Here is a 22,442-nt window from a genome sequence, read left to right as displayed (position 1 = left end):
AAGATACAGATTGCATGTTTTCAATGTTATAATAACTTGTTGGATATGATGTAATGGTACACTTCACCTCTCGCCTCACGTGGCTGCCATCTTGTGGTCATGTGACTGGTTTCATACTTGATAGACACTTGTATTTTATAAAGCTCTAGGTCAAGTTTAGTGATGCTTTTGTTTTTTTGGTAGGCAGAGTATATCAATCATAACGGTATAAACTTTTTTGTGATTCAGATTAAAAAAAGCCTACTCTTTCTTTGCCATACAATTTGTTTCTTGTAGGAAGCTAGAGAAATGAAAGAGGATGATGACTTAAAACGAGCTACTGAGCTAAGTCTGCAAGGTATGGTCATGTTGTTTAGAATACGGATGTTCATTAGTGTTTTTATTTTTAAAAGACAGGTTTTGTGCGAAGTTCCTTTTAATAAATACACTTTTTTAATCTTTCTTTTGTTTCTCTGGCTTGTGTCAGAGTTTAATACCTCCCTAACTGAATGCCCGTTCTCAGATGAGGACTCAGGGAATGAGGATGTCTTGGATGTGGAGTACAGTGAGGCAGAGGCTGATTTGAAAAAAAATTTAGAGGTGAGGGTTCCTGGTCTTTCATTGGTTGCCACATATTTTTGTTAGCACAAGTTCTCAAACTTTGAGATCTTTTACCTTTTCTACTTGAGTGTTTTAGTTAGCAAAATTGCACAAGTGGGCCAACCATAAAATTCTTTCTACATGGGGAAAATAAGAATGTGGCAATGGACGAGTTCATTTATGCAAATATACTCTGATAGTTCCATTAAACGTTAAACAACTATAGTAAATATTTCATTTTTGTCTGTCACAATTCCCATTTTATAGACCCTTGTCCATATGCTTCAGTAAGCCCCCCCCCCCCCCCCCCCCCATGCTTAATGTAAACCAAATACATATAAAATAATGGGAAGTCTCTAATTGCTGCTGTGTATTTCTCCCACAGAGTGGGGAGCTCTGCAATTCCTATCGTATTGTCAGTGTGGTCAGTCACATCGGAAGTAGCTCCTCATCTGGTAAGGGCTAATTGAACCACAATTCATTTTCTTTCCTCATCTTGAAAAGGGGTGATTATCTTCTCTGGGAAACCAAGATATTTGGTGAATAAGGATTTTGATTGGACAACAGACTCAATGCAGCCATTTTTTATATATCAGGAACCACTTATCTATTTCTCATGAACATTTTAAGGAGAAGTGGGTGAGATTATTGGAATCTGGAATGTTTTATTGAATTCCCTGTATGTATGTCACATTTACATTGAGAGGGTGACCTTTATACCAATACCTCAGATCATTTTTACAGCATGTATTGAGGACTCTGATATCAATGGTTTTAGGAATTGTTGAGTGCTTATTATTCAGTATTTCAAACTATTCTGCCAGCATAACGTTGTTGTGGATTTGTTTTCTCCCATAGGTCACTACATAAGTGATGTATATGATATGAAGAAGCAGTCTTGGCTTACCTACAATGACCTGGATGTGTCAACGACCCAAGAGTCTTCAGTGCAGAGGGACCGAGACAGGAGTGGCTACATCTTCTTTTACATGCACAAGTAAGAGGGCAGTTAGAGAAGAACTCTCCAAGCAACCATCACTTTTTTTTAAACCTTTGCACTGTGGATGCAAGCCACTTAGATCGTTTAGGTTTTTTTTTTATCAACTATTTCAGCGATAAAACCTAAATGAAAGTTTAAAACCGACAAACCAAACTGTGGTGTTGTTTTTTTTTTCTATTTTTTTTTTTTTTTTTGGTGTCTGCACCACTCATATCGCTGTATTATACAATTAGATACAATGTAGAAATAATAAAATAATGTATTTAGACTGTTGGCTTCAAAGGGACTGAGGTGTTTCGCAGCATTTGAAAATTGTCTCTGATGAGGAAACACTTAAAATATAAAATGTTACCGAGATTTATGTCAGCAAAAAACTAAAGATAGAACTCAGCCCACCACCAGCCCCCCAAAAAGCATCTGCAGAGTTCCTGTGTAGTGTGCTGGGTTAATTACAGCCTGGTTCATGTGTAGTGTGCTGGGTTAATTACAGCCTGGTTCACTGTGTAGTGTGCTGGGTTATTACAGCCTGGTTCATGTGTAGTGTGCTGGGTTATTATAGCCTGGTTCATGTGTAGTGTGCTGGGTTATTACAGCCTGGTTCACTGTGTAGTGTGCTGGGTTAATTACAGCCTGGTTCATGTGTAGTGTGCTGGGTTAATTACAGCCTGGTTCACTGTGTAGTGTGCTGGGTTATTATAGCCTGGTTCATGTGTAGTGTGCTGGGTTATTACAGCCTGGTTCATGTGTAGTGTGCTGGGTTATTATAGCCTGGTTCATGTGTAGTGTGCTGGGTTATTACAGCCTGGTTCACTGTGTAGTGTGCTGGGTTATTACAGCCTGGTTCACGCTATTCATAAGGCACTTGCACTTGAATTCAGTCTCTATACTGATAGAATGCAGCAATAATGTAATCAGACAAACAAAACTTAATTTCAATACATGCACAGTAAATACTTAATAAATTAACTGCCCTGCTCATAGAAGCATCTCATTGAAAGCAGCTTCCAGATATTTGTTGGCAGCTTCTCCCAGTTTACTGCTTATCCAGTTCTTACACCCAGACTAAGTATTATGCAGCGGTTATCCCTATGAGGGCAGTCAGAATCAATCATGTAAGTCTTGCCATAGCTTTTGACTGTTACAATATAAACATTATTAAGGGATATTAATATGAACTGTCAACATGCAGCAAAGTGTCTGATATATGCTTCTGGCGTGGTGCTTCATTGTGCAAATGTTTGATTTCTTTGGTTCAGTTTTAACTTTTGTCAATATCATTGAGTTTGGAATTTGATGCAAGTTTTGGTTTGGCAAAATCATAACCTTTGCATCTCTACGTTGCACATATGAATCGTACAGATCTTTTTCAGATGTCTATTTATGTAATGTTTTACATACCATTCTCTCATATGACATTCCATTTATATTATGCCCCTGGGGTGCAGGTGTTCTATTTTTGTACAAAAACAAATCCCCATTTCTAGTTAAGTATTCCTGACCTACTTGTTTCAATTGCAGGGATGTGTTTGAGGAGCTGTTGGAGTCTGAGAAGATTGTGCAGGCTTGTGGTGGGAAGGTCTGTGCTGCAGCTTCTCTAACGTACACAGAGAGACAGAATGAACACTTGTGGAATGGAGTTCTTTCATGAGTGAAGAAACAAAAATGGATCTCCCATACTACTGACTACCTTCACCCAGACATTTGTTTTAATGAAATAGTCATTTAACTTGTGCAAATTGGCTTTGGGCACTGTGACTAAATCAGTTATGAGTAATTTGTCTGTGGCCCAGTGAATGTACAGAAAAATGAAACCTCACACACTTGTATTTTTCAGTTGTTTCTATGTTGAGTTATCCTGGATTAAATTATCCAGGGACTTTACAGGCACCGACAGAATGTGGGGTTGGCTTATTTATTTATTGATTTATATTTGTCTTAGTCTTAAACATGTCCTGTTGTACTGTCCAGTAAGGTAACTCTATAATGCACAAGGTTTAAGTTGTACCAGCTGTAACTTTTGAAAATGCTACAATTTGTTAGTTACAACTGGCCTGTAAGGAAAACTTGTAGTTTTATGCACCTGAATATGACACAATACTACACAAGACACAAATCAGTTCAATCAATTTAATATCCAATTTCCAACTGTCACCAATCAATTAGCTTAGTCAGACAATCACAATAGAGGAGCTACACTATGATGTAACCTGTACAGTATTTTGGCTTACTTTTGGGTAACCTTTTACAAATCTTTTCCTGTTTGTCACATTGTCCCCTCCTTTTTTTTTTTTTAAAGACTATTTTCAATGCTATTAAACCAATTTAATTACTGTCCCAAATGAAACTTTTTTTTGAAGCAAACATTTTATTGTTCTAATAATGCTTTGAAATTCAAATACAACACAATAAATGTTATCAGTTGACTTGTGCATTAAGTGACTGGTCAGGAATAACACTGTACAAAGCATGAGCATCTGAAGATACAGACCATGGCAGAGTTAATAATTAATTACCAGGACCTTCCCAAAAGAAATACTGTATTTTACAACCTTTCTTCATAACTGACAACTTTGTGCACGCAAAGTGGTTGCAGTAGTCTTTCATGCAGAAAATCAGTTCACCAGACTGGCCATAGAGTCTGGGTATTTGAAATTGTACTGTATGCATTTAGCAATTCTCTCAATTGCTATACTATACTTTTATTACAAACCTTCATATATACAATTTGCCAGTTAAAACACTGGCAGACAGACGTGTAGCACACAATACCTGGTTCATTTATTGAGGCGGTTTCGTAGATTGCACAAAATAAAAGCTGCAACATTCCTTACGCTGATGTTTAACATTGCACATTTCTTAAATGTGACTTCAAAGACAGCCTGATGAAATGTGCAGTAAAAGCCACATTGTTATTATAGCCATGACATTTGACAGATTGTACAAAAAAAAACCTCAAAAGAATGGTAGTTGTTTTCAGATATACACAGCACATGTCTGTAGGGACAAGCATTACAAATGAAACTGCAGCAGCATCGGTCTCCATTTAACCTGTACTGTTCTGCAGTCCAGTCTGTGATGTGAACATTCCAATGCTCATTAGCGACTTGGGATCTTCAAGAGTAGTTTACTCTCCTAAAATGCATTTTTTGTAAGAGGCTGAAGCTGGTGGCCAGTGCGCCTGTTAAACTCTTCGAGAACCTGACTCTCTTTTTGAAACATCTGTTTAGGAAAGAAAAAATAATAATCAGATTAAAAAACAAATTACACAATCAGCAGTCAAGTTTAAAAAAAAAAAAAAAATTGCTTGATTAAGGCTTTGGTAGCATTGCAAATGTAGTCCCAAATGGTTTGTTAAAGTTGTTTTTAATATGAACACTGCTATAGCTGGGGCAGGGTTTTCCAGAAGTAGAAGCAGATCAATTAAGCATTTGAAAAGTTTTGAAATAAAATACAGAATTTCAGTTGCATGAAAACAAATACCAGCCAAACATTATCTGTTCTATTTTACAGTACAACTTTACACAACATTTGCATTATTTTTAGCATCTGAAGTACTGCTCGGTTACCTGTAACATGTTACATGGAGGCCCTAACCAATGTTTAGCAACAATCATCTGTCTCTAATCTAATATCTGACCTGTTTCTTTTATTCTGGATTACAATCATAAGAATACACTAATAGAAACTTTTGAATTAAAGTGGTTCCATTTCACTGGGACAGGTACATCCATCAGTAATCATTTTAGACCATGTTGGCGCTACAGTACCTGTTTCCATTCCATTTCTGTTCCGTGTCTATACCCCAGTAGATGGCAAAGACCATGAGCAGTAACTACCTGTATAAGCAAGAACAAATAATCAGGTAGAATACTTGAGCTTGACCTGCAACACCACATCGTTTTACTGCATAAAGATACTGTATAAATCTATATACAGGGACATACCTATGATAGAATTAATGCCACTGTTTTGAAGAAAAGTGTATTTATCCTCGTATTCTGGAGAAACTTCTGACCTGAATAAATCCCATGTAGAGAGAATTGAATTTGTATCAATCACGATCCCTTTGAAACAATATTCTCTACAGCAAAACCCATTTTATTTCTCATCTGAATCAATTTAACATGCAAATGTATGGCACAGAACACTAGCTCCCTGCTTGACATGATCTCCCTATAAAATAAGATGCTGCTTTTTTATCAGAATGTATCATTCTAAATTCCCTGTTTTTCAGAAGATAATTCAATTAAAATCTGGGCAGATGGATGGATTCTATTATGGTAGCATCCTCTCACTGCACTGTTTTTTCCTGATGTGTATAAATAAATATGTATGTGCTCTCATGAAATGTTTTTCTTTACAATGGGTAAGACCCACAATGTCCTGTTTGTGCAGTTGATACACATTTTATGGTGGCTCATTAAAGACCTGTTATGTCAATTTAAATTATTTCAGGATCTCAGCATAAAAATGTGAAGTGTCAAGATCTTGATATAATTGGTCTTATAATCTCTGCATAAACCCCACCCATTTCCTAAATGAGCCATCATACATTTTACTGTGTATTCAGATTCAATCTCTGGTTAACTGGTCTGAGATGTATTCTAGTTGTTGTCTGAACATAGCTTTAAATGCTCAAATTGATTACCACACAATACTAGCAGCTAGTCTTAATCAAAACAGACACAGCTTTGTGGTTGTTATTAATTCCCTTGCCGGACGAGGTTATGTTTTTAATCATTTAATCGAATGTTTTTGTCTGTAAGAATGACTTACAGCAAGTATGCTGTGGAAGTCGTCTACTTCCTGCTCCTCACAGTGCCTGTGGATGTACTCCACCCCCAGGAAAATGTCACCCAGGTTACAATCGTCTTGATGAAGGGGGCTGGGGAGGACGCCGGCTTTCAGATCCTTCAACATAATGAAATAAATACAGCAAGTAGTACTATGCTATCATGATCGCCACAATTTCACTGGTTTGCCCTACCCTCTGCCCAGCTACATTAACAAAATATTCAATACTACAGTGGGACCATTATATACCTGACCCCAGTCATTCTGTATTCCTGGAATATATATATATATATATATATATATATATATATATATATATATATATATATATATATATATATATATACACACACACACACACAATTTTGTGAATACAACTTTACTTGAAACAGTTTGCTTTTAGGCTTTTTAAATATATTTTGAAGTCTCATTTTGACTACCTCATAAAAGGGGAATGAAAGAACATCAGTTGGCGAATCATTTTGCCTGTATGTTTTATTGATATACTGAATCCTCCGATTATCAACACAAATCAGCCCCAGGTCAAATCTGTCAATTCCTAAAATGTGCCGCAGGGTCTCCACATCCTTTCGGAGCCTGGCCCTCCTCAACGGTACCGCCCGCTGGAGATTGCGTAGAACCACACTCATGACGTGCCAAATCTCACTGGGCTACTGAGGCGTTGTTTGAAGAGTTTTTAAAATGTAGCGTCCTGGTTGAGAAACAAAACAGTCAAACAGACTAATTCTAATCCTGAGGTATACTAGTGGTCTAGGAAAGACAACTCATAGCATTTGTATTACTTCTTCAGTATGGATACTGAAATTATTCCACAGCACAACACAGAATGAGTTTAACCAATTGTTCCGATTGGTTAAACCAATTACAGTTTAGTGTTAGAAAGTGGTATGCTATCAGATTTTGGTACATGTGCAATCAATTGTGATCTGATGGGTGTTTTCCTATTGTCAAACAGAGGTACATTTACCATTAATTATACATTGTTTTTTGCAAACATACTGGAAACAGACAATCAATTTTTCTAAAAAGAAAAACAATTCATGACAAGACAAAATGAGAAGTCGCAAAGTTGCACAACTAAAAAAATGTCCAAGACCCAATGTATTGCATATGATAAATATGTGCATAATATTTTCTTAATGGTGGAAAAATATGATAAATTACATTGACAACAATGTAAAAGATTGGAAAAGCACGTACCAGATTTGCATGGGCACTTCCCTGCTTTCTTAGCAGTTGTTTATGCATGCGCAGTGCGCTAGGAAAATAACACCAAATAACACTAAACCGGTATCATCTGTTTGGTACGGTGCCATCAGGATTAAATTAATACATATATGCAGGTTTTTCTAGTCCGTATTTTAGGCCCTGTCCACACTATGCCTTTAAACCGTATTAGTTGCATTTAAGCCGGCTTAAAAGTGCTAAATACGGTTTGCGTCCACCTACGCAGCATTTAATACCGTACTCGAGACCACCTCAGGAGGAAGTCTCGAGTCCGGTTCTAATTAGATCGCATCAGGTAGTGCGGTTTATCAGAAGTGTGGACGCTGTAATACCAAACTACATTTTTTTGTTTATCCTCCAATATCCCAAAAAGCTTTGTGGTATGTTTGGCGAAATACTCAGAACAGGCGCCTGAAGGACTTGCTATCAGTGTACACTCCGCACTAGGTATTCATTTTTATGCTTCAAAAAATCTGTCAGGACATCTCTGTTAATTAAACTAGTGGGGAAAATAACAAAAACACAACGTTAAATTAGGCGACTGCAAAAATGAAATGCGAGTTAAAAGTAGGATCGGGGATGAACAAATTACGTAATTTGTCAGCTCTGTTTGCAATAAAATTAAGAGGACCAGAATTAGGCTCAGGCAAGATATGAAGGTAAAAACAAAGATTGTTTTGTAATTAACAGCTTTTTCTGAGTTTAATTATAAAACAGAATCAGCTCAATTTGTTTAAAGGGACTTCACCTGATTAAAAATAAACCCTGAAAACTTCAAACCCTACTTGTGTGTGTGTGTGTGTTCGGATTTACTTTTTCCATAATACTTGTTATATTTATTGTTATTATTATTATTATCATTTATTTCTTAGCAGACATACAGTCGTAAACAAAAATACATTTCCAGAATCACAGTACAAGTAATAGTTTGTCTTTCATTTTAATATTGATGATGTTTAAAATATACCGTGATAATGACTGCCGTCGGCGATTGTAGGTATGAGTATGTATGTAACCGCGGCGATTCTAGTGTAGTCCATAAATGCACATTGTGTGTGTGTCTGCAATATGGATTTTAGCAATATCGATCTTTGTTAATATGGGGCATAACACATTATTTTAAAATACAATACAGTGCATGGTGGGATACTATCGTATTAATTTCCACAGTTCGTTGCGCTGCTGGGAATTGTAACTGAACTATTGTAATGGTGTGTGGACGCATTAAGCCTGACTAAACATGAAACGGTACTTCAGTGTGGACGCTTTGAGCTGGATTAATTAAAACGGTTTCCAGTACGGTGCTCGAGATCGGTTATGTAGTGTGGACAGGGCCTTAGTTCACCTGAAGTGGACTAAATAAATCACTGGTACGCTGCAATTGACTCACTATGTCCAGGTTTATATTAAAATTGTATTCTGAACCTGTTCACTTTTACAGCAAATTATAATGCGTGTCTTTTTTATATTCGTCTATTGTGAATACCTGGCTGTATTTTGTCTTGATCCGAAAAGCATGTCCTTACTACACCCCTTCTTCCAGTAGATGAAGGTTATGAAGCACATTTTAAATATTATTTTATATGCTTACAACATTTTACACAAAACACACACTATACTTTTATAATTTACCCTCTTGGCACGTTGGATGAAAAACAACGTTGAAGCAGTATTCACATTTAACAAATGGGTCTCCCTTTTTTCTCAGTTATATCTTTTCGTTATTGTTTTTCAATTTTGTATATATATGTGTGTGTTTTAACTGCTATTATGCAGAATATAACCTTGTAGTAGTGTTTTTTTGTAAAATCTTTTTTATCAATATTAAAAAGGAAACGGTTAGTGAAGTACATTCAATGTATGGTCTACATTTGAATACTAAGGAGAAAGCCATGTATCGCATGCTGCAATTAATCTTTTTAAATTTCGAAAAAGTTGCCCTTACCTCATAATCCAAAAAGTGAACGGCGTTGAAGCGGACCATTATATCACAAAGGACGAGGAGCAGGCCGGAACAAAATTTTAAAACAGGAAGTAGTTGCGTCGTGTATATCCTGCGTTTCAGGCAGCGGGAGGAAATACAGGATACATACGGTAGGTATTACTGTATTGTTATTATGGTTTTGTTTTTTTTCCAAAAGCAAAACAACAAAGCTTTGTATAATGTGTGTAAGAAATTTCACTTTGTTAAAGTGTGTATATTAGGCAGTCAGATAGTAAAGGCGCTAGGAAATTGATCGACGTTTACGTCAGTTTTAAAATAAAAACAGATGCAAAGTGGTGATCTTGTGCTCTCAGATGTATGTTTTATGTGTCAAGAAACATAACAGATTGTGTGTATTGTATTCGTTTCTTGTTATATAATATCTGTTTTTGACTGTAGCGACCAAGAACTCAAAAGATCATAAACAGGAAGTTAGTCTTTAGTATATTTACAATATTGTCAGTATTTGTTGTTCAGTAATGTGTGTATTTTATGTGTTTTACAAAATGGCTTTAATTCTAATATTTCTTTTGAAATTATTAAACTATTTTTTTTTTAATCTCTTGCTAACCCTACCCTAAGCCACGAGCCCTGGCTATACAACAACAGATTAGTATATTTTTCACTGTAAAACAATTTTTTTTTCGTCAAGAACTTTTTTTTTTTCTTGCCGAAAAATTAGTAATTGTTATTTTTACCAGCATACGTTTACTTCTCTTTTTAAGATATGCTGGCAAGAAATCATTTTTTAGAAGCCAGTCTGCTAACTATCTTTTCTGTAATTTTAAAATTTTAAATTCACGTTATTAAATATGAATGTTGCTTTGTTACAGGAATCTGATGCATACAAATAAGAGGAGAAATCGCTTCTGAGATTCTGTCAACCAAGATTGCCCACTTGATTTGAGTCAAGTTCAAGGAAAAGCAAGCAGATTGATTGCAGTGTGTTTTTTGTATATTAACTCATACAGAGGAACACGTGCCAGCTGTTCTAGGAAAGCTGCCCATTTGCAACATGAATAATATGTTTGGGAGTCAGCAACCCGGCCAATTCCAGCCCCCAGCCAGCAGTGTCAGTGGGGTGTTTCAGCCTCTCCAGCCCACAGTCAGCGGGGTGTTTCAGCCTCTCCAGCCCCCAGCCAGCAGTGTCAGCGGGGTGTTTCAGCCTCTCCAGCCCTCAGCCAGCAGTGTCAGCGGGGTGTTTCAGCCTCTCCAGCCCCCAGCCAGCAGTGTCAGCGGGGTGTTTCAGCCTCTCCAGCCCCAAGCTAGCAGTGTCAGCGGGGTGTTTCAGCCTCTCCAGCCCCTAGCCAGCAGCGTCAGCAGTATGTTTCAGTCTCAGACTGGGGAGAATCCTAGTTTTGGGCAAACATCTGGATTTGGGCAGCAAACAGCATTCAGCCAGCCTGGAGGATTTGGGCAGCAGATGGGATTTGGGCAGTCATCCGGGTTTGGTCAAACACCTGCCTTTGGACAGTCCTCTGGATTGGGGCAGAACCCAGTGTTTGGCCAGTCAACTGGATTGGGGCAAAGCAGGGGGATGACACTTGCAGCTGGACAAGGACAGGGACAGCCACCCTCGTACACACAGTCAACCAGGCTGAGAGAGACCGTGGCATTTGGGACACCATCAAGACTGGGACAGAGTACTGCAGGGTTTGCGCCACCACCATCATACACACAGTCAACTGGTTTGGGGCAGAGCACAGTGTTTGGACAGTCACCTGGATTTGGACAGAACCAAGGAAAGCAATCCGCACTGGGGCAATCCCCTGGATTTACACAGCCATTTGCCGAATCAACTGGATTTCCCCAGAGCTCTGGGTTTGGACAGTCTTCTAGCTTCCCACAGGTTTCCTCAGTACCTGTCCCCTGCGCTGAGTCAGGGCAGGCCATGAGGTTTAGCCAGCCAGTGGTGTCTAGTTTCCGGCAGCCTCCAGCATTCGGGCTGACCAGCAGCACTTCCTCCAATGCAGTGTCAACTCTGGGCAGCCAGAGTGTCACTTTCACACTCCCCTCCTCCTCCACCACAGGGATCTTCTCTAAACCCTCTTCTTCCATCGGAAAAACAAAGGAGGCTCCCTGCAGCTTTGGTAACTTTAAATTCAAGCCCTCAGACACAGCTGTCTTCAAACCCATCTTCAGCGTTAGCCCAGAGCCAGCTAATCCACAGCCTGCTGCCAGTGTGGTGAGCAGCAGTTCAGGTTTCTCCCTTCTGAGTGGGAGCACAGATGCAGTCCCGGGGTTCACCTTTTCAAAACCTTCAGCACCCCCATCTAACAACAGTGTCGGTGCCAATGTCTCCCAGGACAGCAGCCTTGAATTCAATTTCTTACTGCCGACAGCCCATGCTACTAGCCAAACATTTGTCAGCACCACCAGTGCATCAACCTTCAGCTTCTCCGAAAAGGTTGTTGATGTCCCACCAGCAACCCGACCCCCCTTTGGTAGCACTGGTAGTGGGTTTGAGCAGCCAAGCAACACCTCTGCGTTTGGCAAGCTGGGCAAATCAGAGGCAGCTGCAGGAGGAGAAGAGGAAGTTGGCAGTGAGGGCCAAGGGGAGGTGGCCTTTGGAGGCCTGGGGAAGGGAACGAAAAGAAAAGAGGAGTCAGTAGAGCGACCACCACCCCAGGAAGAGAGCTCTAAAGGCAGTCGTGATGAACCCCGCTGCCCTCCCAAGCGGCCATTGTTAAAGTCCCGCGGTCCTGCGCGGGGGCTATTCCACTCTGCCCTCAGCCATGTTCTGAAAGAGTCGGGCCATTCTGTGAACAGGGAGTCCAAGAGACAGCAGCAGTGGGAGGAGATGAACACCCATTTAGAAGCTCCAGCACCTCACCCTGCCCCACAGCCTTCCACAACGCCTCCCAGAGCACGGGTCTCCAGCAGAGAGGAAAGAGCAATGGAGGAGCCAGAAGAAGGTGTTTTATTGGGCACTGTCTGCTCAAACAATGCTTGCTCTATAGAATGTGTTTAGCGACGTAATCTGTTACTATTAAATGGTTAATTTAGAAAAACTAAAACAATTCAATTAACTGATAAACGGCACTGAAAATGACATCCCAATGTTTATTGCATTTTAGTACAGTAAAGTTGAGCTACATTGGCTTTGTTGCAAAACTAGCTTTTTTGACTAAACAGATGACATTGCCCTAAAGAAACAAGCTCAAAAATGTGATATTTAAATTGTTTATATTTTTTTTGAAAAAGTAGTCGACATATTATTCCTTACAGGTATCCATGTATTGGCCTTGTTAGTTTGTAAGCTATATTTCCTTGTTTTGTATGTAGACACTCGGAGCCCCTCTCGCAGATCCCGACGCACTGAGAGTACTGACAGCCTTGGGGGTGCCTTGCCGAACGACCTCACAGCCATCCAGTGCAAGAACGTCCCACCTCATCTGAATAAAAAGGAGATCATGGAGAAGCATTTCAGCCGCTTTGGCAAAGTACAGAGGGTGTACTGTAGACTTAACAGAAACCTGGCTATTGTGCACTTCCATGACCATGTAAGGGAACATAGCATTCATAGCAGCCAATCTTTCTAATTGTAACATACAGCATGTTATAGAGCTTATTTGAAAACATATTTGCTTTTAGGCACAGGTTAATTTCATATCAGATCACAGGATATCATAATATAGCCCAGCATGTTTGTTTCCATGTGGGACAATACCACTTTACTTCTCTTTACCCTTTTATGTTTACCAAACTGCATGTAAATCCTGTGCTATAATGTATACAATTGCTACCATGTGATATTGTAAGTGAGTGTGTCTCCTGCTAGGCTTCAGCATACAGAGCAAAGAAGAAGGGAAAGTCTTTGCACAGAGAAGAAATTGCAATATTTTGGCAAAAAAAGAAATCAAGTAAGTAAATCTGTGCACGGCAGTATTGTTTTGACCTCCTTGCCCATGATATATTAATGAGTACAAGTGTGGGATTCCATTTGAATAACAAACGGTGTGCTACTTATCACAGGTATAAAGTCCTGTATAGTGTTAAACAATGATAATGGGCAAACACTATTTGCATTCACACCAATGTTTTAATCTCAATGTAGAAAGCTAGTCTTTTCTTGATCTGTGTGTGCCATATAAACTCCTGTCATGGATTAAGATATTATTTGCTCCTGCATTTAAATAAGAGCATATCACGATTTAAAATATGATTATTTAGAACAAATACTTTTTAATCTTACTTTCAATGACCATTAACAGATCACTGGATCATGCTTAAAAATGTGTATACAAAAATGTGCCATTAAAACCACAAATCTTGTTAATCCCACCCCAGGTCCTGGAGACAAGGCAGAAAGTTCCTTGAAGAATGAAGAGGAGGCGGAGACTAAGGACAAACAAGGCAGCTTTCAGCCCTCAGACACCCGCAAGGCTGTTTGCAGGTCCTCTGTGGCCGGCAATAGCTCCCTCAGCAAAGGGTAAGCATCCCGCTGTCAATAAAGGAGCAAGCTTTGCCTTATTTTTGACATGCCATGTTTTTCTTTTAAACAGAAGGATATCCCTTGATTGACGAGGGATGTTTGATTCTGTTTAATTTTTTAAACGTTTAAACTTTTGGATTAAACATTTTAAAACTTTGTTAACTAATCAAGAACCATCATGAGAATTACTCCATTAATTCCGGTATTTTGAGATATAGTACAACATTGTGGATGAGGCTAATGTATACTTGGAAAAGACTTGAGTGTTGAATACATTCCCTTTCACTGTAAATACTACAGCTCACCTCTAGGGTTCCAAAATACAAACAGACTTTTAGATTTGTGCTCTAATGTGAAAAAACATTTCAGAATTTGTGTGGGATAAATGTGAAACAAATCTTGTTGCCTCGTATATTCATACGTATCAATATGAGGAAATGTTCGGTTTATTAGGTACTTCTATCTAGAATTAAATAAATAATTACAGTAAAGTCACTTAGGCGAAATACAGTCCTTTTAAAAGTAACATGCTTTAGATCTGCATAGTGCTTGTTTAATTATATGCATCACAGCACTAACAATTGTACAATTTGAAAAGTAAAATTTGTGTAAGTCTAATCAATCTAAATATATAGGCTTTATTTTTCAAAATATATAATCATATGCCATGATGTGAATAGGGTTACCAGGCATCCTGGGAAAACTTGGATTGTCCTGTTTTTCAGTCTTTATTTTTTGTCGCAGTGTAGAATCGAATTCTGATCCCCAAAGAATTCCGTGCCCCCTGCTCATTGTGCGCATGTGCAAATTCCAACTTCTTCTAAAGTTATTTGATGACTGAACAAGACAGTGAACAATCAATCAAGTAATAGTATATCCAAACATGTTAATCAATTGACTAACATGATCAATCAATTTGATTAATAACTCGATTAAGTTAATATTGAAACATATTAATAGCTTCAAATTAGTCACAAAAACATATTAATCATAGGCATCAATTGGATTTCTAAATGAATGTTATCAAGTACAAACGTGTGTGCGTGCGTGTGTGTGTGAGCCGCTGTTGGGTGTGAACCATGTCATCCAGTGGTTCTCAACGACCGGTCCATGGCAGCCTCCTTGTCGGTCCGTGTAACATTTTATTTACATTTTGTGATTGTCAATTCTTGCATCTTTGCTGGTATGTGTGAAGAAATGGGGGCTGACCACCATCACTTACTTTTACGTGCTGAAGTGCGGTGGTTGTCCCGTGGTAAAGTATTAAACAGAGTGTACGAACTGTGTTGTGAACTTGAAGCCTTTCTGTCTCAAAAGAAGTCCCCTTTGGCAGAATACTTTAAGAATTTACAATGGCTGGCCAAGCTTGCATATAGGCAGATATATTTGATCACTTCAATCAGTTGAATCTTTCTATGCAGGGAAATGTATCCAGTGTGTTTGAAATGGCTGACAAGATCACAGCTTTTAAAAAGAAGCTCAAAGTCTGGAAAGAAAGAGTTGAGCGCGATTGTTTTGACATGTTCCCTTCTTTTGCATTTATGGCTAGTGATGACAGTAAAGATGTTCTCACTTGCCTGCGTGAAATTATTTCATCCCATCTAAAATTAACTCTCCAAGGAAAGGAAAGCAATGGGTTTGTGACCCATTTTCATCTCTAGACAGAGACCTCCTTGTTGTCATCATTGGAGGACAAGTTGCTGGAATTGTCACGTAATGAGGGTCTGAAGTTACAATTTCAAAAATTTACGCTACCTGTTTTCTGGATCAAAGTCAATACAGAATACCCACAACTCGGTGAACTGGCAGTCAAAACCATACTTTCATTCCACTTCCCTGTGCGAAAGTGGATTTTCAGCAAAGACTGCAACTAAAACTAAACACCGAAACAGACTGAGCATTGGAAAGACGCTCCGAGTGTCCTTGTCTGAAATTCATCCCCGGATTGAAAAACTTCTGTCTACAAGGCAGGCACAGAAATCTCATTAAGAGTCTGGTGAGTGAATCCATCTAATTCTTCTTTTTTTTTTTTTTTTAAACCAAAATATTTCTAATGTGCAAATTCTGATTATTACTGTGTATAAAAAATGACCATGCTCACTGTTAAATTTACATGTAACCCTTATAATTAAATTAAAAATCTAAACAGAAAAAACAGGCTAAAATGGCCTGGTCCTTAAAGCGGTAATTTAGGAAGACAGCTTGCCGTTCCCTGGCATCAAAAAGGTTGCGAAACACTGACCTAGATGACCTTGCTCCCCACCCCATGAGACTAGTGGTTTGCTCTATTCTCTGTGTGTGAGGGAACTGATAGAGCCAGAGCCTGTTTGTGTGGAATAGAGCGAGCGAGAAAGTGAGCGAGTTTGAAGGAATAGAGACAGGAGGAAGGATTTATTGTTTTTGTGGTGTGGTCCTGACCCAAACACAGACCCTGTTTAATTTAATAAAGTAGTTTTGTTAGCACCTGAATCCCATCTCCGTCTCCTGCTTTGAGCCTCAAGACCAGGGGTCGTTACAATATTTTATTCACGTATACCATCTTAACACTGGCCACGGAAGTCATTTTGACGGGTTGATATTTTCAAATTTAAATTTCTCTGGTGTCTGAATGCACAATGGGAAAATATCAGTAGGAGAGATTTCACTTTTGTTTTTACAGTTTTGTATGTACCTGTTTACACACTTTTTTTTTTTTTTTAAATTTAGTCGTTGCCAATTAGTTTTTTTTTTATTATTTTCTCCCCAGTTTGAAATGCCCAATTATTTTATTATGCTCAGCTCACCGCTACCACCCCTGCGCTGACTCGGGAGGGGCGAAGATGAACACACGCTGTCCTCCGAAGCGTGTGCCGTCAGCCGCCCGCTTCTTTACACACTGCGAACTCACCGTGCAGCCGCCTCAGAGCTACAGCGTCGGAGGACAACGCAGCTCTGGGCAGCTTACAGGCTAGCCCGCAGGCGCCCAGCCAGACTACAGGGGTCGCTGGTGTGCGGTGGGCCGAGGACACCCTGGCCGACCCAACCCTCCCTCCCCCCGGGCAACGCTCGGCCAATTGAGCGCCGCCCCCTGGGAGCTCCCGTCCACGGTCGGCAGTGGAATAGCCTGGACTCGAACTCGCGACGTCCAGGCTATAGAGCGCATCCTGCACTCTAGCGAGTGCTTTTACTGGATGCGCCACTCGGGAGCCCCACACTAGTTTCTTTTAAAATGTTTATTATATATTTATTTTTCATTTTTTGAAGTACTTTATATGTGGTAAGTTTGACAATAAACCGTTTTATGTTTAATTGTTCATTTAAATACGGTGTTTCGGCGGTGTAGATATTTGATATGATGTGCTTGAATAAAACTTTTGAGTTGTATGAGCCGTTGACGATCACTGTAGGACTTGTAGAACCAGAGAAATCATGTTTGAAGTTGTGAGTGTCAGTGAAACTATAGTGAACAGAGCCGAAATGGTGGCTTCTATGTCTGGGGCGACAAGTGTAAAAAAAAAAAAAAAAAAAATGCTTGTGTAAGGTGTGTTTTCCTGGATTTAATGCAAATCGTGTATTTTTTCTTAATTTAACCAAAAAGTCCAGATTTAGCTTAATGCATAAATATTAACACTAACACCGCCATAGCGGCTTTTTGAACGGCTTTTGTAATTCAAATTTCAATATCTCTGCATATGTGAATATCTTGTGCATGTCCGTTTTTAAGTGTTACTAAATATTTGAATTAAATACCCATATGGTGTTTCAGCTGCAGAATCGTGAAAATGAATAAGTTATAAGCACTTGCTTCTTCAACCGCCAGACCCGCAGTTTATGCAGCATATTGAAATCAATACAATGTATTATTATTTATTTCTTGGCAGACGCCCTTATCCAGGGCGACTTACAATTGTTACAAGATATCACATTATTTCACATTATACATTATACAGCTAGCGCATTATTTTTTTTTTTACATACAATTACCCATTTATACATCTGGGTTTTTACTGGAGCAATCTAGGTAAAGTACCTTGCTCAAGGCTACAGCAGCAATGTCCCCCACCTGGGATTGAACCCACAACCCTCCGGTCAAGAGTCCAGAGCCCTAACCACTACTCCACACTGCTGCTCCTATATAGCCGACAATTTAATCTAGGCTTTGTAATAAAATCAAAGTTATTGTGAAAGAACGTATTTTATACTCCTGTCTAGTGCTGAAACACTAACAAGTCATTCTACACATCATATTATTATTTATTAGTATTTGTTATTAGCAGCAGCAGCCAGAAAAAAAAATTGCTTTGGATTCGATTTGAGGGGACTAGTGGTATCGTCCAGTGGTGATCTGTCCAACACCATATGAAAGCAATGCCAGCGATACAGCGATGTAGGCTACGCTACTTTTTTCTAGTCTGCCTGTCCTCTGAATCAGCTTGTCAGCAGAATCAAGTTTGTAACTGTCCCCCTGCACTCCACTGCACTCCTCAGGCAGAACGACTGTGTCACCCTGAGTGTGTACAGGTGTAAAAAAATAAAATAAAATAAAAAAAGTACTTATTCTAAGCTCTGCACAAATCGGTGACCATCGGGACTGATGCTAAACGAAAGCCAGAGACTGTTGCATTTTATAGCGCAACGAAGTACGGTGTGGATATATTGGATCAAATGGCACGGCTGTATTCTGTCAAAGGTGGTACTCGCAGGTGGCCTGTGACTGTTTTTTATAATGTTTTGGACCTGGCAGCCATCAACGCTTTGGTTTGTACAAGGGGTTCACCGGCAACACAATCACTCGGAGGGACATCATTTTGCAGCTAGCCCTGGAGCTACGGCAGAAACATTTTGATAAGAGACACGAAAGCCAGCTGGCAAATGCCTCTCAACCTTCAGCCAGCGCTGCGCCCGCTGGCACATGGATTAAAGACAATGCCAGGCTGCTAAATGCAATAAAAACAGATTTTTTGATGTCTGCGCCTGTTGTGAAAAGGCAGTGTGTGGCAAATGCACTGGTACAGTTGGAAAGCGTGTTTTCTGTGTAGATTGTACTAGGAAAGCTGTAATAGAACTCTGAACAGACAGACAGCCTTTGAACTCTGTTTCACTCAAAGTGCTTTCACGTTGCATAAGTTGTTATATTTTTGTTTTATGCTATTTTTAGAACTAGTTATTTATGTTTTGTTATTTTATATGTGCATACAGGTCTCTACAACTGTTTACACAGAAGTTTATTGCTTAAAGTTTATTTTATTACAGTTTGTAATGTTTATGTATGTGCTCTTTGAAAAAAATAAGAAGTTTAATTTTCAATGTAAATACAGTGTTTCTACTGTGAAAATGTTATGTGTGATGTTCATAAATAAAAATATTAAGTTGTATCCGATTGTTTGTTTTTCATGTTCATATCGAAGCCGTTTTAAAATGGAGCCGCGGTTGTATGCAGCCCGAAATCTCTGCGGTTGTGTGTTAACAAACACATTCTTAAAAGTTGGAGTGTAAAGCCTGGGACAGACAGGCACAGCGCGGCATTGCTTTCATATGGTGTTGGACAGATCAGCGCTGGACAATACCACTAGTCCCCTCAAATTGAACCCAGCGCAATTTTTTTCTGGCTGCCACGTGGCACCGTTGGTGGATTAACCAATCACAGCCAAGTGCTGACAACACGTGCTTGCCAGGAAAAACCATAAATGAAACTGTTGTCTGTGGAGGTGTCCAAGCACCCTGAAGTGTTTGATCCCTCCCATATTTTATACTAGGACAGGGAAGTCAGTATTTTATACATCGCCCCTGATAAGCGTCCTTCCTGCCTTTTTTTTTTTTTTTTTACTATTTCTGTAGTTCACTACTATTTTTACTAAATGACTGGCTGTAAAAGAACATATTTTCTAACACTTTAGTAGTAGGCTACTTGCTGTCAGCAATGTATTCTATGCTTCACTCTGCAGCCCGCCATGCAGCTACCGCAGAGCTAGAGCGTCGGAGGACCATGCAGCTCTGGGCCGCTTGCAGGCAGGCCTGCAGGCGCCCGGCCAGTCTACAGTGGTCGCTGGTGTGCGGTGAGCCAAGGTTTAAAAAAGTCCCAGTTTTAGTATATGGTAAATAAACTTGAGTTCTAGGGGGAGAACGTACACAATTGAAAGTCTCAGATGTTTCTTTTTAGCTATTAAACTAATGAGTTTCACTTTTGTTGAATAGCAAAAATAAGTATTTTTCATGAGTAAGAAAATAAACAGGAGTTATTGTTTACATTTAGATGTAATAGTTGTCAGACTGATGTGTAAATGTAGCTTGTACAATAACACCTGCTTCTTGAAATGTCCAATGTGCACGTTTTCGATGCTTCGCTCCAGTTTCTGATGGTATGAAATTTTAGGCTGCATTCACACTGGGTCAGTTTCAAACGTACTCAGTCTGGTTCCTTTTGTTTGAAACAATGTATCGGTGTGCTTGCTGTTCACACTTACCTGCGAGTTCGTTTGGATGTGAACTAAAGCTCTTTTTTTTTTTTTTTTTTTTGGTCCCTTTCCATTTTTTTCCAGGACCGAGTTTGTTTGTGTTCACAATGCAGTTTGAAAGTGCACTCGACTCGTTCATATGATGTGTGAACCGCATGTTTCTAGTATCTTGCAAGGCATATTGAATGATGGCAGCTATTGATGTATTACTCCAGTTTTTATAGCATGTTTTAGATTCGTACATATTGATGTGGTGAAAAAAGCACTGGGGAAGCACTTCGCTAATTTAATGAATACATTTCTTGAATGCCTACAGTAGGAGAATGCAGTTTACGCAATTCTGCACGGTTCTCTTAATGTCGACATTAAACAAAGTAATTTGAATGATTTGTGTTTTTTATTTAAAATCAATATGCAACACATATGATAAAGAGTCATTCGACATTCTCTTTTTCTGCTGTTTCCACCGGGTCCTCTGAAAACCTTAATGAATCTTAAGAACATAAGAAAGTTTACAAACGAGAGGAGGCCATTCAGCCCATCTTGCTCGTTTGGTTGTTAGTAGCTTATTGATCCCAGACTCTCATCAAGCAGCTTCTTGAAGTAACCCAGGGTGTCAGCTTCAACAACATTACTGGGGAGTTGGTTCCAGACCCTCACAATTCTCTGTGTTAAAAAAAAAAAGATGATCTTGGTGATCTTTCACCTTGTTCATCCTGCCTGAAAGTTTTGCTAGTAGGTTTGCTAGTAGTTTTTCTAACCCCCCCCCCCCCCCCCCCTCTCTTAAACAGATCTCCCATTAAGAAATCTTCCAGCACCAAGTGTCTGCAGTTTGAGGCGGAGTCCCAGCATGACTCGGGCTCTGAGGGTCAGAGTTCAGAGCCCCTGATTGGAGCACTGCCCTCCTCCCTGAACCTCCTGATTGGCAGAGTGGCAGAGACGTCAGAAGAAAAATACCGGCTTCTGGAGCAGAAAGACAAGATTATGCGGCAAGGTAGCACACTTACTGACCTAGCCAGACTAATAAGCTGCTTCATACCGATCTATCTCAACTACAGAATAACAAAAATGTTTGTTCATTTTATTTACACATCAGTGTGACTTGGTGATCAAGCAAAAGGGCGGGAAACACTAACAGCAGAGATGTAGTTTAAATGCAAATCCACGTTTAAAATACAACCATTTTTATTAAAAGATCTGTAAAGGAAAGGAAAATGTAGAGAAGTCTGTGTGAATAATCAATTCTTAAGTATTGTTGACTTTCCCATTTCGAAGTCGTAAAAACTTCACTTCGCTAATATTTAGCATTGATTAAAGACTAGTCTACAAGACAAGCAATTGATTCATCAGCAGTATTAGGAGTTGCTTTGTGTATAGCTAGCTACAGTAAAGGCTTTCTCAATTTATATATGTAGTTGGGACCTTAAACAAGGATTATGCTGAAGGTTGTGTCTGTCGTGTCATTTTTACAGGCAGGGCAAAGAGGACTGAGTTGGACTTGTCCAAGGTCTTTGTGGGCACGTGTCCAGACATGTGTCCAGAGAAAGAGCGCTTCATGAGGGAGACCAGAAACCAACTCAGCATCTTCGAGGTCATCCCCGGCACAGATAGGGTAAATATTCACAAAAATGTACTGTACCGCTCCCTGTCATGTCTGTGCAGTGTTGTACTGTACCGCTCCCTGTCATGTCTGTGTTCATTGAAAGTTATTTGAGGGTTAAGGATTGTGAGTGAATTTGCCAGCTGTTTGTCATGACAAAGCGGATTGGAGCTTGTTTTGATGAGAGCATTTTTTTTAAAAATAGTTTTTCAGTTTGATTGGTTTGGCTTGAAAGTGTGGAAGCAGGTTTTAAAGAGTGAGTTGCGGGGTTCTGAAATATAGTGTTATACATGTCCCTGCATGTTGCTATAACTGTTTAAATAACGTACCTGTCATTTGTTCTTTTCGTTAACACATAACTTTAGGAG

General features: G+C 39.4%; 3 protein-coding genes across 11 annotated transcripts in view; 2 read left to right on the top strand and 1 right to left on the bottom strand.

Annotated features, from left to right (window-relative positions):
- Window positions 1-4,467, top strand: part of usp37 (ubiquitin specific peptidase 37) — a 54,253-nt gene extending 49,786 nt beyond the window's left edge. For 3 of the 4 annotated variants that reach the window (XM_034021449.3, XM_034021432.3, XM_034021425.3), the window contains 5 exons: window positions 277-337; window positions 467-579; window positions 965-1,034; window positions 1,438-1,576; window positions 3,098-4,467. In XM_034021449.3, the coding sequence (XP_033877340.3) occupies window positions 277-337; window positions 467-579; window positions 965-1,034; window positions 1,438-1,576; window positions 3,098-3,227 (513 nt within the window). In that variant the 3' untranslated portion in view covers window positions 3,228-4,467. The remainder of the gene's footprint in view (window positions 1-276; window positions 338-466; window positions 580-964; window positions 1,035-1,437; window positions 1,577-3,097) is intronic. The other variant, XM_034021441.3, reaches the window with a different exon arrangement.
- A 139-nt stretch (window positions 4,468-4,606) lies between these two features.
- On the bottom strand, window positions 4,607-9,659 carry LOC117412859 (endoribonuclease YbeY-like). Of its 5 annotated transcripts, XR_009329689.1 has the most exons (6): window positions 9,567-9,659; window positions 6,814-7,085; window positions 6,356-6,490; window positions 5,524-5,594; window positions 5,347-5,415; window positions 4,731-4,798 (listed from the first exon to the last, which is right to left on the bottom strand). XR_009329689.1 is itself a non-coding variant. In XM_059031980.1 (5 exons), the coding sequence occupies exons 2-5, from the start codon at window positions 7,021-7,023 to the stop codon at window positions 4,712-4,714; spliced, it is 501 nt and encodes a 166-aa protein (XP_058887963.1). In that variant the 5' UTR covers window positions 7,024-7,085; window positions 9,567-9,659; the 3' UTR covers window positions 4,607-4,711. The 5 variants fall into 5 exon arrangements, 4 of the variants coding, with proteins under 4 accessions (XP_058887963.1, XP_058887965.1, XP_058887966.1 ...); XM_059031980.1 differs by lacking the exon at window positions 5,524-5,594 and having other exon boundaries at window positions 4,607-4,798; XM_059031982.1 differs by lacking the exons at window positions 5,524-5,594; window positions 9,567-9,659 and adding an exon at window positions 7,595-7,869 and having other exon boundaries at window positions 4,607-4,798.
- The window catches only part of mcm3ap (minichromosome maintenance complex component 3 associated protein), a 64,087-nt gene continuing 51,224 nt past the window's right edge, over window positions 9,580-22,442 (top strand). The window contains exons 1-8 of one of the 2 annotated variants that reach the window (XM_059031979.1): window positions 9,580-9,715; window positions 10,439-12,520; window positions 12,891-13,108; window positions 13,387-13,468; window positions 13,896-14,037; window positions 19,965-20,075; window positions 21,266-21,468; window positions 21,947-22,086. In XM_059031979.1, coding sequence (XP_058887962.1) covers window positions 10,621-12,520; window positions 12,891-13,108; window positions 13,387-13,468; window positions 13,896-14,037; window positions 19,965-20,075; window positions 21,266-21,468; window positions 21,947-22,086 — 2,796 coding nt within the window. In that variant the 5' untranslated portion in view covers window positions 9,580-9,715; window positions 10,439-10,620. The remainder of the gene's footprint in view (window positions 9,716-10,438; window positions 12,521-12,890; window positions 13,109-13,386; window positions 13,469-13,895; window positions 14,038-19,964; window positions 20,076-21,265; window positions 21,469-21,946; window positions 22,087-22,442) is intronic. The other variant, XM_034021414.3, reaches the window with a different exon arrangement.

Source organism: Acipenser ruthenus, chromosome 10 (genome assembly GCF_902713425.1).
Source record: "Acipenser ruthenus chromosome 10, fAciRut3.2 maternal haplotype, whole genome shotgun sequence".
NCBI lineage: Eukaryota > Metazoa > Chordata > Actinopteri > Acipenseriformes > Acipenseridae > Acipenser > Acipenser ruthenus.
This window is presented reverse-complemented; position numbering and strand designations above follow the sequence as displayed.

Coding starts and splice junctions, on each gene's coding strand:
- LOC117412859 (XM_059031980.1), bottom strand. CDS start 7,023: ATGAGTGTGGTTCTACGCAATCTCCAGCGGGCGGTACCGTTGAGGAGG. Junction 6,491..6,813: donor TTTCATTCCCCTTTTATGAG/GTAGTCAAAATG, acceptor ATTATGTTGAAG/GATCTGAAAGCCGGCGTCCT. Junction 4,799..5,346: donor CAGAAATGGAATGGAAACAG/GTACTGTAGCGC, acceptor TTTCCTAAACAG/ATGTTTCAAAAAGAGAGTCA.